Source organism: Strigops habroptila, chromosome 11 (genome assembly GCF_004027225.2).
Source record: "Strigops habroptila isolate Jane chromosome 11, bStrHab1.2.pri, whole genome shotgun sequence".
Taxonomy (NCBI): domain Eukaryota; kingdom Metazoa; phylum Chordata; class Aves; order Psittaciformes; family Psittacidae; genus Strigops; species Strigops habroptila.
In genome coordinates this window covers 3,848,734-3,862,161 of record NC_046360.1, presented here as the reverse complement: position 1 = coordinate 3,862,161, position 13,428 = coordinate 3,848,734, and the positions used below count along the sequence as shown (strand labels likewise).

Sequence of the window (13,428 nt, the reverse complement as noted above, 5' to 3'; positions counted from 1 at the left end):
CTGGCTTCGCTTCCAGTCCCAAAGTAGAGGTTTTGCATCACTGAGACACGTCCCAGGGAGGGTGCTGTGCATGGGTTACCGTGGCGTGGAAAAGCCTTGAGAGCCTGCACCACAACAGGCTTCCCTGCAGGAGCACTTTTGCACCACGCAGTGTTTTGTTGTGTGTGTGGGGAACGGGGCACAGGATGGGGTTTGGGCATCTCCGAGCTCCCTAGGCTTGCTGGTTCCCACTCACAACTGACTGCTTTCTTTTCCTTCCTCCTTTCCAGCTTCTCTGGAGATGAATGAGAGCTCTCGCTGGACCGAAGAGGAGATGGAGACAGCTAAAAAAGGTGAGCCACTCGTTTTCTTTCTGCTGTTTGTTCTGCTGGAGCTAAGCCAGCAATCAGGGATGGATAGTGTCTGAGCACTGGAGTCAGTGCAGGGTGGTGGCCCTGAGCTGTGGGGCTGGATTCTGCCGGTCCTCATGCTCGTTTGTTCCCAGTGAGACTCAGGGAGTGTTTGGGAGAGGCAAGCAGTGGTGTGCCCAGCCTTTCCAGCCCTGTGCCGACACCAGGGATGTCTGGGCTGTGGCTGGAGCCTGGTGTGTCCTGCGAGGCAGGAGCTGGTCATAGGAAAGCAGGAAGGCACCTCGCCTGGTGCTTGTTGCAGCTTGGGGTGCTTGTAGCATGAGGTGCAGCTTCACCCCTCTCTCCAGAGGTTTGTGCTGTTGGCATGATGTGTTCCAGACATGCTGGGAGCGTTCACAGCTCTGAGGTTTAGAGGGAGGACGGTGAACCCCAGCGCTCCGCAGCCACGTGTCGGGGAGCTCACAGTGCTGGGCTGCGGGCAGCGTGGGGTGACTTTACATCTTGGACCTGATTCAAAGCCTTTGCTGAGACCGTGTTTAAAAAGTGCTGAGTGTAGCAGAGCCCTTCTTGCCACTTCCCCTCCTCGTGCCGCTCCTGCGCCAGCTCTTTTCGCGGCTTTCGGGTTTTTGCCAAAGTCACGTCCTGTTGATGGGCTGTCGAGCTCGTGTCCCCAGCCCATGCATCCCGCTCGCATCGCTGCCGGCTCTCCTGGCCCGGTGAGGATTGTGAATGGGAAATTAAAATGGAAATGAGTGCCGTGTGGGGATGGCAAAGGCAAACAGGCCTGCTAGGTTCGGCTCGCCTTGGAAAATGCACCTGCTGCTGCGATGGTGATTACACGTTCTGGAGCGCCGGCTGCCCAGGTGCCGGTGGGAGCCGTGGGCTTGGATTACTTTGCCTGTGAATATCCCAAAGTGTTTGGCTCACTCTCCTTTAAGCTGTTCCAACCCTCTTTACAAGCCGGTGCCAATCCTGCGCGTCGCTGAGCGCGGCTCTCTATAGACACAAAACTTAATAGATAGACTTTAATCAACCCAACTGGCCTGGGGCCAGGCAATGGGGCGAGCAGGTGCTGAGCAGGGGAGGGTCGTTGGAAGGATCTTATCCGAGCGCTGCTTTGTTTTGGAGATCTCATCTGGTTGTTTAAAAGTGCCTCTTGCTGTTTCATGCTGGAGGTGCGCTTAAGGAGTCTTAAAACCAGCTGCCAAAGCCTGCGTGGAGGAAGGATGAGGTGTGGGAGCACGTAACGTTATTCCAGCCCAGGGGCCAGGACGAGGCAGGGAGATTTGCTGGTGTAAAGCCCGATTGCTGATGTTTTCCCCCTCCGTTACAACCTGGGAAACTGAGATTGCAACACCAGACTTGTGCAGAGAAGCCAAATTCCCCTTTGCCAGGAAGCAGCCGCTTTAATGCTTCAAACTGGCTCCGTTTGGCATTTCCAGGGACTGGTGCCGTGGGGGTTTCCAACTATGAACTGCAAAGGCTGGAGGTAGCCTCAGAGGCTGGAGGAGGCGGTGGGCACCCGGCACAGGCATGGGCACCGTCCTCCTTGCTGTAAGGACTCAGCTGTTAAAAGCTCTTCCCTGGTGCTGGTAGCCCACAGTGGCTGGTTCAGGGAGTTAAACAAGAAGTGAGTCCTATGGAAAATCAGCCCTAACACCCTGGGGTGCTTGGGCAGATGGGGATGGTGTCTTCTGCTCCCAGCACCCACCAACAAGGAGATCAGCCTGGCCTTGCTATTCACGCCTTGTGTTTTTGTGCATGGCATGAAACCCTGTGTTGTTTCTGCTTGGGGAGGTAAGAGAAAACAGGTCTGGGACAGTGAGATGCCAGGGTCGTCTGCTCTACTCCAGAGTCTCAGAGCTGCATGGAGAGTTCCAAGTAGGAAAAGGCAGGACTGTGTCTGTCGGAAGAGACAATAAAGGGGAGTACCATGTTATTAAAGTTAACTAGGGGAACAAAAACCTAGTGAGAGGAAAGTTCTTGCTTAATGACACTTTTATTATGCAATAAACTTTGATTCACCAGTCTGTCAAAATGTGCAGAGATTGCTGTAATGACAGGGGAGCGTGTTCTTCAGATACTGCCTCCCTGCACCGCCGCCGTGATCCTGAAAGCAGGAGGTTTTGATTAAGCACCTGGTGCTGCAGAGCTGAACTTGATGAACCGGGAGGTTTCGGCCTGACCTTTGTTAGCCTGCAAAGTCTGGCCTCTCTTCTCACCCGGCTCTGGGTTTTCCCCCTGGCTTCTAACTAGTGGTTTTGCTCTTTGAAATGAGGCAGTGTGGAAATGGCAGTTCCTCGCTCACCTGAGGTGCTCCCAGCCTTGCCGAGGAGGCTCTGTGCTCCTCACCCTTGGGGCAAGGCCAGCCTCTGGCTCCTTATGCCTTTTCCTGGGCCTTTTGGGATGGATTCAGCATAATGAGGCAGTGGAGGGTGGGGCATGAATGTAAAAAGCTGATGACAGAGAGTTAAATAACCCATCAAGACTCTTGAATAGTTCATTTTGGGTATATGTAAAATATTTCCTTGGATACAGAAGATATTCTTTTAAGGGCTGATTTTCAGTTCTGACAACAACCAACTCAGTAAGATGAGTTTTGGACTGACCTGAACCATTTTTTTTTTCACCAGTCCCATTCTGTTCATGAAACTAAAGTGGATTATTTAAAACAAAATATACTTATTTCTTCAAATTAACACGCACCCAACCTCACTGACGCAAAAGGCCACAACATCTCCCACCACCTTTTGAATGCAGCTGCCTTTCAGCGCACTGTCTCATCGCACAGGATCCTTCTGGAGCCCAAGTGTGTGTGTAGACATGCACACAAGTGTGTGCTCCTCCAACCCTCGTTTGGGTTTGCACTGTTGTTCCTAATGAGCTGCTGGCTGAAGGGCAGGGAGAGGTAGGTCTATTGGGTCTTTGCTTTTTCCTCCATCACTTCTTGGCAGGGCAGCTCTTGCTCTTACAAGAGGCCGGCAGCTCCGTACCTTCCTCCCTTCATCCCTCCTGTGTTCATGCTGGAGCCTTCCCTCTCCGGTCAGAGATGTTTACTGCTGTAAAAACCTGAGGATGGTAGTAAGTGTGGGCTGGAGAAGGGGGTTTGCAGTCGCTGGTCGCTGTGTGTTGTCCCTCTCTCTGGCCCTGGGCTGGGATATGCTCGAGGTTCCCCACTTGGGTGCTCTCCCTCCAAGCTAGGTGCAAGGGGAGCTTGGAGCAAGGGCAGCCCAGCTTGCCGGAGCACCGGGATCTGCCTGCTCTGAGCAAGCCATGTGTTTGCCATGGAGTTTGTACAAGTGACACGGTGGAAATTATAGCAATGGAGTGGATTGTGTGCCACAAGGGCAGAACTGCATCCAAGGCATGAACCGACCCTAATGCTTGCCCTGGAAGAGCTGTGATCAGCTGCAATCCCATCTCCACCATCCCAGGCTGAGGCTTTGCTGGTCTTCAGGCAGGGTGTTATCCCGGGATAGTGTCTGTAGTGCTCCTGCTTGCTGTTCCCCCAGAGCCGTGCTTTCTGCTGCTGTTGGCTGAATGTTTCTCGAGCGTGTAGGAGCAAACTGCGAGGATTTGCTTAGTGAGTGTCAGTGAATGAAACACAAAAGGCCTGTCAGGGGGAACTGCTGGGTAATTACTATAATTTACAGCCTACATTTTAATTTTGAGCGTTATTTTTTCAACAATAAGGGAGCAGGAATAATATCCAAACCAGGTGAAGGCAGAGAGCGGGGCCCGCCAGGAGCGGCTGCTCCACGTGCACTCACTGCCTTGTGCTGGAGACTCCAGTATCTCCAGACAGACCAAAGGAGATGGCACCTCTCAGGGAGGAGGCTTCCCATCCCCTCCCAGGGTCAAAGGATGGGGACACAACACAGAAGGAGCGTTGTGGTAAAAGGTGGAGAGCTGGGCAGGTCTGTGGTTAGGGCACAGGCTTGATGCAGCAGCAGATTGATGCTCCTAAGGGTAGACCTGGGATGTGAGGGTGCCCAGCCAGGGCCAGTGGAGCAGGAAGATGGCATTAGAGCTGAGCTGGCCGGGGGTCCTGACTCCATACCCGCACCTTGTTTGGTGGCACTGCCTCCCTACGGAGAGGTGGCATGATGGATATGGAAGCTGCTAGAGAGTTCTGCTGCAAGTTCCTTCGTACCCGTGGGGCACATCAGAGATGCACTTGCATCTGGCCACTAAAGAAGAGGTCCATCAGGAGCATGACAGGCTGGTTTCAAGGAAGGAAGAGCATCACCCACCGCTGCAAGATCACACTGAGCTGGCTGCCTGAGCGATGGTCCCTCCAGCAATGCCTCTGGCGCCTGCAGGGACATGGGCTTCCTGCTGTGCCCTGTCCTCGCTGCTTTCCTTGGTGCAGCATCAGGAGTCTGGTGCTCATCCGGCTCTGCCCCCACTGGCTCCACAGCCCTAGAGAAGTTACCTTCTTTGTGCCTTGGTTCTCTCACGTGCTGCAAAGTGCCCCAAGATCAGCAGGGGAAAGCGATGCTGCGATGCACTAATTCAGCTCAGCCATGTCAACCATGCTGTTGGGATGCCTTGGGTTCAAAGTGCTGGTCTTTTTCCAGTATGGGGTTATGGCATGTTTTGGCTGTGCTATGGCGAGAACTGCCTTCATCCGTGCTCCCAAGAGGGTGCGTGGATGTGGGAGGGGCTGGAGGATTGCACCAGGTACCGTCAGGCATAAGGGAATGAGATCATTTAGTTCTTCCCCTGTAACCTTGATCTGATAATCCATGAGCTCCCGTTAAGAGACCCTTCTGTGGGCTCCCTCCACCCTTGCTGAGCCCTGGGTGGAGCAGGGCAGCCGTGCTGGAGAGCCTTGGGATGCTGCAGAGAGCCAATGGGGCATGAGCTGGTGGCCCGTGCTGCCCCTCTGGTTTCTCCTCTGCGCTCTAAGATGCTCTCTAGGCTACTTTCCCTTCCAGCCTCTGCTCGCTGGTACCGGAGCAGAGGCCCCGCTCTGTCCGTGGTGAGACCAATGCTAATCCTCTCCCCATTCCTTCTTCACTGGGGCCGAGGTGTGCCAGGGTGCCACGGCATCCCGCCAGCGTGCCACTGGGCTCGCCAGCGCGCACATCCCCAAAGAAAAGCGCCTTTGATTCACTTGAGAGCGGAGGAAACTATTAGCCAAGCTTTGTTTTCCTGGATCCCTCCCCCTGCCGCTGACATTCAGACGAGAGCGAGGGAGACAGAAAGTGAGAGAGGGAGGCGGGAGCGGGTGCCAAGCGGCCGCACCCCTTGTCAGCTTGGGTCAGCGCCACGTTCGTTATTAATGCTCTGTCTAGAGGTCACATTCAGATGCAACGAGCCCTGGGTCAGCCAGAGGAACAGATTAGAGCTCGCTCGCTGCTCCGCCACATACCGACGGCACCGGCTCCCCGTCCCCGGGCTGGCAGGAGCGGAGCCGCGGAGCGCAGTCGGCTGCTCCCTCCCCTTTGCCTTTCTCCTGCCTTTTTTTGTTTTTAATTATTATTATTTCTTGGCAACGTCTGGCATCTCCTGAAGCCGCGCAGCCTCCCCGTAGCCCTGAGCGAGGAGGTGAGATAGGGGAGAGAACACTGGAGGCGCTTCCATCCACGTTAAACAACCGCGGCTGCAGCCGGTTGGAAAGCTCCGGCGAGCCGGAGGAGCGCAGAGGACGCCGGAGGGAAGAGCGCTGGGGCCGGAGCATGTGTTCCCACCAACTTCTGCCATCGGGGTCAGGAGTCTTCCGCCTGTGACCTGGTTTCCAGCCCCGGAGCCCACTCGCTCGCCGCTCTCGGCCGCCCATGGCTCTGAAATCCTCTCGCCCCCAGGATTTAAGGAACCGGCTTTGCTTTCTTCTCTGTCTCCGGCTGCTGCGAGGGAGCGAAAGCAAAATGCGTGGGGAGGGTGTGAGCGGAGCACTCGCAGCGCTTCGCAGCGGGCTGCCGTGCCCGGGGGGGCTTTGAAGAAGTGCCCCGACGCCCGCGTCCTTCCCAGCCTGCCCGCTGCACGCTCCGGGCGCGCTCCCTGCCCGCCGGAGCCGGACCCGGAGCACGTAAGTCCCGGCGTTGGGGTCCGAAGGATGGGGTTAACCTCAGGGGTTGCGTGTAGCTGCGTGCCTGCGGGCAGCCCCTGCGTCCAGAGCCCCCGCCCCAGCCAGCGCAGCCTGCCTTAAGATCTGATAACTCAGTTAGTCATAGTTTCAGTTGCGCTGCGGAACCGAGGGCTGAGCGGTGCCGAGGCGGGCTGGGGAGCAGGGCACAGAGCCTGGGGGGTGCAGAGGCTCTGTGCTGGTGGAGCTCATCAAACCAGGGTGCCTGGCAAGCTGAGGGCTTACTGGTATGTCCCGGGGTGTCTCGGCTGGTCCCTATCCAGATGATTGCAGTGTGGGAAGCAGGTGCTGCTGTTTTGCTCTGGGTTTAATGGAAAGAGAAGAGCGGCTGGGCTGCGTGCCGGGTCCCGCAGGCAGGAGCTGCAGCAGCTTCCTCTTCATGAGCCCAGCACGAACACACCACCTGCCCCATGGCTGCAGGCTCCTCAGGGGAAAGGGCAGCCAGGAGCTGGCATCACCCGCGGCTGGCAAAGGTCATGGTATGCTGGGTGCTGTTTGCTCTGGCATCCGTCACCCCCCAGCCCCGAGCTCTGCCGTGCCGCATCCCGGGTGGCACGGCGTCTCGCCCACCGGAGCTGCCAGTGTTGCAGGGCTTTGCCCGGGGGGCAGCAAGTGACGCCCTGGCTGTCACACTTGGTGCAGAGCCACCAGCGCTGTGATGAGTTAAAGGGGGCTGAGCTGCTTGTTTGCTTTGGACAGCAGCGATGGGTTGTGACACAGGGGATGGGTTGTGACACAGGGGACTGTCCTGTTTTCCCCTGCAGCCTTCAGCAACAGCGGGGGGAGGACTCCCACCCCGGCTTGTTATCTCTCATGGTCGGTGGCCGCACGTCCCTTTTTGTATTTATTATTCTATCTGAGAAGTCCCAGCTTGCCAGCGGGGTGATGGAGGTCGTGGGTTTGGCTGAAGCGAGGCTGGGAGTTGCAGAGTTAAAGCTCAAACTTGTTTCTTGGCTTGCCACAGCCTTTTGTGGTGCTCAGCGCTGTGTGATGCCTGCCTCTTTACATGCAATTTGATAAGCCCTGGTGCTGGGACCGGGCAGGATACAGGCACCGGCTGGATGTTAACTCCTGCTGTGCTGGGTACTGCTGGGTTTCTCCAGGATGTGGGAAGCAGAGAGGGGGGGTTTCATCTCTCGTGGGGTACACGGTGCTGGGCTCACACATCCTGGTGGAGGTGTGTCCCTGCGGCCCTGGTTGCTTGTGTCTGCGCTGAGATTAGTCCCAGGGTGGGTTTGTTGTTGGGCTGGCACTTAGGTCTGAGCTGGTGCTCGTGGCAGAGCCGCGTTCAGGAGCCCGAACATGGGGCTCACTGTGTTCCTGACCCCCATGGTGTCAGAGCAGCCAGGGAAGGACTTGGGGATGGACAACAGAGATACCCAGGCAGTGCCTCTTCCCAGGCTCTGTGGTTGGTGGCTTCTGGGCAGAAAAACCCCTAACAAAAGAGGAAGATGCCCTTGGCAGGTTCTTTCCCTGCTGGTTTTCATCTTGAAGTCACCTTTTGTGGCAGTACCATGCCCCTGGGCTTGTTCTCTTCATCCTGTGCCCTACACAAGGTGCCAGGGAGGACCAGGGGAGCTGTTGGCCTGATGGTGGCATCATGTGGGAGCCAGGATCCAGCCAGACCAGCATCTGGCAGGCTGGTGGGAGCTCTGGCTCCACTGGGCACCATGGGAAGCAGTAGCCATGCACCAGGAAGGACTGCAGGCAGCGAGGCCTTATTTCCCAGCAAGCCTGGATGGTGCCCACCTGGATCACCTCCAGGAGCCTGGGATGGAGGGACCCGGGGGCCACTGTGCCTGTCCCTCTGCTATGGTTGTGAGCTGCAGGACCAGGGGTGCCCAGGCACCCCTGCAGAGACTGCAAGGACACAGGGTGCTGACTTGCTCCTTCCTCCTCCTCTTCCTCCTCCACCCTGCTGGGTTGCCCCAGTGTTGGCAGGAGCCCCATGCTCGGGTGGCACCATCTGGCCAGGATTGCCAGCTCTTGGCATGATGCCTGACCTGGGAAGCTGAGTTGTGCTCATGAGCCTGCGATCAGCACTAATCCCCAGTACGCCTCTTCCCAGCCCAGGACATTGCCTGGTATCTTCCTCCTCATCCGTAACAGGACTTCATGCTCCAACCCCCTGAACTGCCTTGTCACCCTGTTCAATGTCATCACGGGGGCACAGGAGGGTGGGAAGAACCTTTGCTTCATAGTAGGGACTAAATGCTGCTGTCTCAAGTTGTCCTGGTCATGCCAACGCCTCCTGCAGCCGTCCCAAAGGGAAGGGAGCACTGCTCACCCTCCTGACTGCCTGGTGGCTGGCCGAGACATGGCTGTGGGATGTATTTTGTTCCAGAGGTGGTTAGCATAGTGCCTTTTTTCCCCCTTGGAAAGAAAAACAGGCTCTTCTAGGCCAGGGGATGACCTACGAAGCCCTTCGGACGGGTGCTAGTGACCATATTGTTCCTGTGGAGTTTGGCTTGTGCAGAGGATGTTTCCCATCCTGTGTGGATAATGCTGCCATTATGCGAGTGTATCTGGTGTTATATCCTTGTCCTCTATCCACAGGTCTCCTTGAGCATGGGCGGAACTGGTCAGCCATTGCCAGGATGGTGGGCTCCAAGACCGTGTCACAGTGCAAAAACTTCTACTTCAACTACAAGAAGAGGCAGAACCTGGACGAGATCTTACAACAACACAAACTGAAAATGGTGAGAGCCCCATCTCAGCCCACACCAGGCACTGTAGATCTTTCCCAGCAAGTGCTTGCGTGCTTCCCACAGCCAAGGGGGGCCTTTATCATCTCAGAGGGAAAGCTCTGGGGAGCGGGAAGTGGTGCAGGAAAGGATTTTCCACCCATCTGTCCCTGGGAGGTCTGGAGGAGGGAGAGCTGCTCTGTGGGAGATGGCTGGGCGTCTGGAGTGTGGCTGGTACGCAGGGAGATAAGGAGCAGAAGGAGGAGTGGGGCTGCTCCTTCTTATCCAGGCCATGAGCTCAGTCCTGGCTGCACAGATACTTTGCCGCCGGTGGGGTTGTGCTGTTCCACCCTGTCAAGGCCACACAGTTCTGCACCTTGCAGGTACCCCCATTACCTGGTAAACTGCCACTTTGTCCCAGAGGAATTCAGGGGTTTAGGACAAAAAGGCTGTTCCCAACACGGACGTAACCGGTCTTTGGGGCTGCGAGCAGATGCGCACATCTCTCCGTGCCTCAGCTTCCCCACCAGAAGGGGCTAATGCTGCTTCTTTCTTAGCATGTGGTGCAGGGTGTGAATGAAGAGGGGCTTGCTTGGTGTTCTGGAGGTAGGATGGACTGCTAAGAGCAACTAAGCATTATAATTATTTCATTTGTAGAGTATCCTGGGGTTCCCAGTTTCTGGCTAATAGAATTCACATGGCTAAACCCCCAAGGGGTGCTTTGAAAATGCAAAGGACAATGTTCAATGCAGGAATCTCTCCAAGCAAGCTATTACAGCAAGAGTAAAAAGACAGACAGGAAAACATTCAATGACTCACCCAGGAATTTAATATCCTAGTCAGTCTATAGGAATGAGAGAAAGAGAAGACATCGGCGATTCTTTATTAATTCTCTATGCACAGACACTCCTGTGTTCCCATGTTTCACCCAATTGTTTTTAGAAACAAAAGCAAACAAACTATATAAAAGACCCCCAAACCGATAGAAAGGCTGGAATGAAATGTGCATCAAGCCCTCGGAATATAAAATGTTCCATTAGAAAGAAATCATTGTTCATTACTGGGGAGAATCTGAAATCAGCTCATACAGCTTAACTGGCAGTGGAACCGGTGTGTATTCATTTACTCTGCTTCATAATGTTGCAGAAATTATATCACGGAAGTGTTTTTCTGCAGAGCCACATTTTTCCCTGCATCCGTCCCTCCAAGGCAGCCGCTAGACTTCTCCAGTCTAATTGCTCACTCTCACTTGCAGTTTATATCAGCATCATCATTTTAGGTTTTGAGCATTGGAGGCTATGGGATTCGGTTGTGGAGAAGAACAATGAACGTTCAGCTGTTATTTATTGTGCTCTATTGTTTTGTGGCAACAGCAGATGCCAGAAAGCTGAATAAAGTAAAAGAACAACTGAGATTAAATTGCCATAGACCTTCCTTCCTGACTCCTAAATATATTCCCGACCAAACCAAGCCTCCACATCTCATCCTATACCCAGTAGTCAGCCGTGACCTCTGTGGAGGAAGCACGTGGTGAGGCAGCTTGGCATCGCCTAGTTCTTCCATGACATTCCCAGGTTATTCCCTGACCTCACCACCACCAGCTATTGCTGATCCTGTGCGGAGAAACACAGGGACTCTGCTTTTCTTCCTCTCACTTAATGAGGGTAAACTTAATTAGCAGATCTCATGCGTTTCCCGAGTGGGGTTCATTAATACTGCAGCCTCCTCTTCCAGGTAGGTGTGACACCAGGTTTTAGCAGTGTGCAGGTGACTTGGAGTTGCTGCAGGGACAGGCAGGCAGCAGTGTCTGGTGTGGGATGGGAAGCAAAGCCTGGCAAGGTCCCTCTGTCACCAAAATGTGGTGCAGAGCACGATGCCCCGTTCCCCATGCTGGGACAGTGCTAGGTGAGATGGGGCTGGGTGTTTTAGAGGCTCCTTGTCCTCTTGTGTGTTGGCCAGAGCCCAAGGAGCTCTGGGGATGGGGGAATCCTCCCTCTGAGCATGCAGGGAGCATCCAGCATTAGGAAGGAGAAGGGTTTGGGTTGTAACAGGCAAAGGTGTATGGCATGATGATGCTCCTTTTCCACGTCTCCAGAGCCTGTGTGATCCATACACTCCTACATGCCATGTTTGGGGTTTTAACTTGAAGACCCATCTTTTTCCTGGAGAGGTCCTTACCCAGGAGAGGAGCACACAGGGGCTGAGGAGCTGCACATGGGCTGTGTCAGCACACACAACCCTATTTCCCCTCTTCCCTGAGCTGCTTAGCACCCACAAGACCCTTCTCCAGCCTGTTTGAGGAGGGAAATTCCACTGCGGTACTGGCTCAATGGAGCTGGTTGCTGCAGATCCTCACCCTCCTCCCTCTGCAAGCACCTCCATGGATCAGGGTGTCCTTGCCAGCCGGCTGCACTGTGGGACGGGCAGCCTGTTACTGCTGGGGCAGGGTCAGGCTACCTTGAGGCTTCGCTTTATCTGCCCCGCTGTGTGTTTTGGCTTGGGTTCACTGCCAAGCACTCGGCTGTGTCCCAGGCATCAGCGTCACTTTGCCTTGAAATTCTGCACACTGCGCTCACTAATCTCAGTGTTTAAGGAAAGCAGGGCTTTGGGATGCACAGTGTCCTTCAAGCCGCTCTTTTTGTTTATGGTTGGAGGTTAGGCACTGTCTTCACTGGGACCTCTTGGCAGTGTGATTAGCACTTTAGTCTAGTGATTGCTGGGGCTTGTTTTGGCTTGTGCAGCGAAGATGGGCGAGTTGTTCCTAAGCTGGTCCTGCTTGAAGGGTGAATCTTTTGGACCCATCTGAGCAGTGTTTCTTCAATTCCTTGCTTTTTTGAGTGTGCTGGCTTTGCACAGCAAAGCTGCTTTGGGAGGACAGCCTGTAGGCCTCTTCTTCTGGAGGGTGAACAAGTCTGCCTTGGTGCAGAGCCTTGGTCTTGGGAACTGAGACCCTCCTCAGCACGGTGGCAGAGAAGTCCTGCTTGTGGGGTCATCACTGCCTCTTCCTATCACTGTGGCTTCCTGGCTGCTTCTGTGGCAGAGCACAGGAGTCACTCTGTGGCTAGACCTAGTCCTGGTGCGGTCTCAGATACACATCATTATGTCACAGCAGTCTGGCACTGCCAGGTCCTGCTCTTAGGAAAGGCTGATGCTGATGGGAGGTACCCGTAATGATGGCTTCGTGTTGGTAACAGGGTTTGGAAGCTGTTTTGGCTGTTGCTGCCACATCAGATGGTGAGTACAAGGAGAGGCCAAATTTGTCGGGTTTGGTTGTTTCGCCTGCGAGGTAGAAAACCAGAGAGATGTGCAGTAAACTTGAGTGGTGGGAGGCAGCGCCCAGTGCCTAGGAGGTGATGGAAGAGCTGCCCGCCCCTGCCAGGGTGGGAGTCAACGTGATGGGGCTGGCTGGGGACCAGGTACCTGGGAGGACAGCATGAAGGAGCAGGCATGGAGAACTCCTCATGCTGGATTTGGTGTCCTCGCTCTGTGCAGCACATCTTCTCAGTGGTCTTGGCAAGGCAGACTGCTCAAGTGGCACCAAGTCCTGGATGCTCCTGCAAAAGTACCTGGTGGCAGGTAGAGAGCAGAGACCCCATGGGCTGGTACAGCACAAAATGAGCATCAAAGTGACCATAGCAAATGGTCCTGGCACCTTCCCATGGTCTTACTGATAATCACTTGGATTAAGAGTACGTTATGACGACAGGAGGTGCCTGGTCCCAGGCAATGCTCACAGAGGCGCTTCTGTGTCTGCTGCAGTCATGGTTAGGATCCCGTGTCAGCTGTGGGAGCCCCGTGATTGATTACGGAGGCAGAAAGGGACCCCTTTCCTGGGCTGGGTGCCAGGAGCAAGGCTGCACGAGGGGGCTGGTGCTGTTAGCATTAGGAGAGGTGGTGGCTTGAACGTATCTCTAGATGTAGCCAGGATCTGCTGCCTGGATTTCACATCATTTCCCTAAATACCAGCAGTGGTGCTTGCCAGGAGAGGGACCCACAGTGCCTCCGGGGCAGCTCACTGACAGCCCCCAGGCCCTGGCCAAGTAGGGTGCTGAGGCAGAGGCTGATTCCCAGCTAATTCCCCAGCGAGGAGCCTGCTCCTGCCCGCGGCTGAGTCACGGACCCATGAGTAAGAGGCAGAGAAGTCTTTGCCATAGTAACATCAGCGCTTTGTCACCACATGAGCGTGATGGGGAACTGCTGCTTCAGACAGAAACGTGCGAGTGCTGAATCGGTGCCGGGGCAGAGGTGCGGACACTGGCACTACCGGAGCATCGCTGCTGGGATGGGGTGAGGGCACTACGGA

At 55.2% G+C, this 13,428-nt stretch overlaps 1 protein-coding gene across 12 annotated transcripts in view; it reads left to right on the top strand.

Moving 5' to 3' along the window:
- NCOR2 (nuclear receptor corepressor 2) overlaps window positions 1-13,428 on the top strand; it is a 236,808-nt gene that overhangs the window by 179,613 nt on the left and 43,767 nt on the right. For all 12 annotated transcript variants that reach the window (XM_030501177.1, XM_030501167.1, XM_030501179.1 and 9 more), the window contains exons 17-18: window positions 270-332; window positions 8,998-9,140. In XM_030501177.1, the coding sequence (XP_030357037.1) occupies window positions 270-332; window positions 8,998-9,140 (206 nt within the window). The remainder of the gene's footprint in view (window positions 1-269; window positions 333-8,997; window positions 9,141-13,428) is intronic.